At 46.4% G+C, this 2,780-nt stretch overlaps 1 protein-coding gene across 1 annotated transcript in view; it reads right to left on the bottom strand.

Moving 5' to 3' along the window:
* Positions 1-2,494, bottom strand: part of LOC105997556 (chromosome unknown open reading frame, human C1orf158) — a 26,417-nt gene extending 23,923 nt beyond the window's left edge. The window contains exon 1 of the mRNA XM_013032015.1: positions 2,393-2,494. Coding sequence (XP_012887469.1) covers positions 2,393-2,494 — 102 coding nt within the window. The remainder of the gene's footprint in view (positions 1-2,392) is intronic.
* Between the last annotated feature and the right edge of the window lie 286 nt (positions 2,495-2,780).

Below are 2,780 nucleotides of genomic sequence, written 5' to 3'. Positions count from 1 at the left end.
GCATGCAAGGCAAGCGCTCTACCACTGAGCCACCTTCCCAGCCCCAAGACTCTTATCTCCAATAAACCAATAGAAAACCAGAAGTGGCGCTGTGGCTCAAGCAGTAGGGAGCTTGCTTTGAGCTGAAGAACGCAGGGACAGCGCCCAGGCCCAGAGTTCAAGCCCCATGACTGACACAAAAAACAAAAAATACAAAGGGTGGATACTGCCCACTGTATGTGTGTATCATCTTTTATCTATTCATCCATCAGTTTGCACCTCTTTGGGCTGCTGTGACTATTGTTAATCTGAACATGGACATGGATGTGTTTGACATCCAACTTCTGTCAGTTCTGGGGCTGAACTCTGGGCCTGGGCGCTGTCCCTCAGCTCTTCAGCTCAAGGCTAGTGCTCTACCGCTTGAGCCACAGTGCCACTTTCAGTTTTTTGAGTGGTTTTTTTTTTTTTAGTTAGAGATCAGAGTCTCATGGACTTTCCTGCCCGGGCTGGCTTTGAACCGTGATCCTCAGATCTCAGCCTCCTAAGTAGCTAGGATGACAGGCGTGAGCCACTGACGCCTGACTGTCCTTAAGTTTTTGTGTTCAGGGCTAATGCTGTACCTCTTTGAGCCACGGTGCTAGTACTGGTTTTCTGGTGGTTCATTGGAGATAAGAATCTCACAGATTTTTCTGGCCAGGCTGGCTTCAAACTGCGATCCTTAGATTTTACTCTCCTGAGTAGCTAGAATTACAGGCATGAGCCACTGGCACCATGGAGATATTTCTTTTTTAGAGTATATTTTCAGCCATTACTTTACCTCTTAGTACTACCAACACCACATTCCCTAACTATTGGTATGTGTTGTACCTTGGTGCTAGAAAACTTGCTTTCTTGGATTAGGAAAGCCAAGTATTTACTGAAATATGGAAAGTTTTTCAGTCGTTTTTTTTTCAAATAATCTCTTTATCCTTTTCTCTCTTCTCTTTCTGTAATTCTCTAAATGTGTATATTAATCTACTTGATGAACTCCCCCAAGTCCTTAGTCTCTGTTCAGTGTCTATACTTCGTTCATTCTCACCAGTCTGCTGTCAAATCTCTGTGTTGAAATATTCAATTAATCTGTTGCTATTATGATTATGATTATTATTGTCAGTCATGGGGCTTGAACTCCAGACTTGGTTGCTGTCCCTGAGCTCTTCAGCTTAAGGCTAGCTAGCACTCTATCACTTGAGCCACAGTGTCACTTCCAGTTTTCTGGTGGCTAATTAAAAATAAGAGTCTCATGGACTTTCCTGCTCAGGCTGGCTTTGAACTGTGGTATTCAGATCTCAGCCTCCTACGTAGCTAAGATTATAGGCGTGAGTCCCTGGTGCCCAACTATTGCTATTATTTTTGTTGTAACACTTGAACTCAGGGCTTCATTCTTGGTAGGCTGGTACTCATTTTGAACCATACTGTCAGCCTTGACTTTTTGCTATTTAGTTACTTATTTAGATCCCAGGGCTTGAATTCAAGGCCTGAGTGTTGGCCCTTAGCGTTTATTTTTGTTTTTGTTTTGTAGGTAGTGGGGCTTGAACTCTGGGCCTGGGCTCTGTCCTTGCGCTCTTCAGCTCAAGGTGAGCGCTCTACAGCTTGAGCCATAGCACCACTTCCGGTTTTCTTGTGGTTTATTGGAGATCAGAGTCTCAAAGCCATCCCTGGCCGGGCTGGCTTTGAGCCAAGGATCCTCATATCTTGGCCTCCTGAGTAGCTAGGATTACAGGTGTGAGCCACCAGCGCTCAGCGGCCCTTAGATTTTTTTTGCTCAAGGCTAGCACTCTACTACTTTGAACCATACTCTACTTCTGGTTTTCTGGTAGTTAATTGGAGATATGAATTTCACAGACTTTCCTTCCTGGGCTGGCTTTGAACTGCTACCCTCAGATCTCAGCCTCCTGAGTAGCCAGGATTATAGGTGTGAACTACTGGTGCCTGGCCTTCCGATCACTTTTGAAGCACAAGGTAACAGTGGGAGCTTACTTGTCCTGTATATAAGGCAGGGAAAAGTCATAGGACCAGTGCTAGACACCCGCAGGACCTCCGTGGACACCTGTGTGAAGCTTGCCAAGTCTGGGAAGGTCAAGCCAGGTAGAGGAGGTGTTCTTCAAAGGTATTGGGGACAAGAAGTATCCAATACCGAGAAATAGTCAACTGAGATACATCTGTAACGACCCCTCTTGTGTGGTGTTTGCAGTAGGATGGGGACCTTGGTGACAGACTCTAAGACCCCTCTGCAGAGCACAGAGGCCCAGTGGTGCAGTCTTAAGATCCAGCCATCTGCTTCCCTGCACTTGGAAATAGTAATGAACTTTGCCCCTCCCTTGACCCAGCAGTCCTTCTCTGAGCCCTGTGTCTACCCTCAGTCCCTCCTCACCTGTCTCCTCTCTTCCACCCAGTTTCCAATGAGCACTTTGGATGAATAGCTCCTCTGGCTCTGAATGAAGAATGGTGGAGGGTTCACCGGGCTCAGAAACATGATGTGACTAGCTCAGGGGAGGGAGGGATGACGCCGAGTTGCTAAGTTTGGGTTCTCTTAAAAAAAAAAAAAAGTCTGGAGCTGCTCTTCTTCAGATTGCGAAGAGAATGACACTATTAGCTTCAGGAAGTTTCAAAAGAAAATACAAAAAGACAGCAACACAGTCCTGAGAGCGCACGTTCCCCCTCCAGGGGCAGTGACATAATCTTGGCTTCCCTTCTGTTGACCGTCTCCATGGTGACAGGCACTAGGTATGCAGACTCTCTGCTGGGGAACAACTGATTCG

Source organism: Dipodomys ordii, unplaced genomic scaffold (genome assembly GCF_000151885.1).
Source record: "Dipodomys ordii isolate 6190 unplaced genomic scaffold, Dord_2.0 Scaffold6, whole genome shotgun sequence".
Classification (NCBI taxonomy): Eukaryota; Metazoa; Chordata; class Mammalia; order Rodentia; family Heteromyidae; genus Dipodomys; species Dipodomys ordii.
Note: the sequence above shows the minus strand (reverse complement) of the source record. Positions and strands in the feature narration are given on the sequence as shown.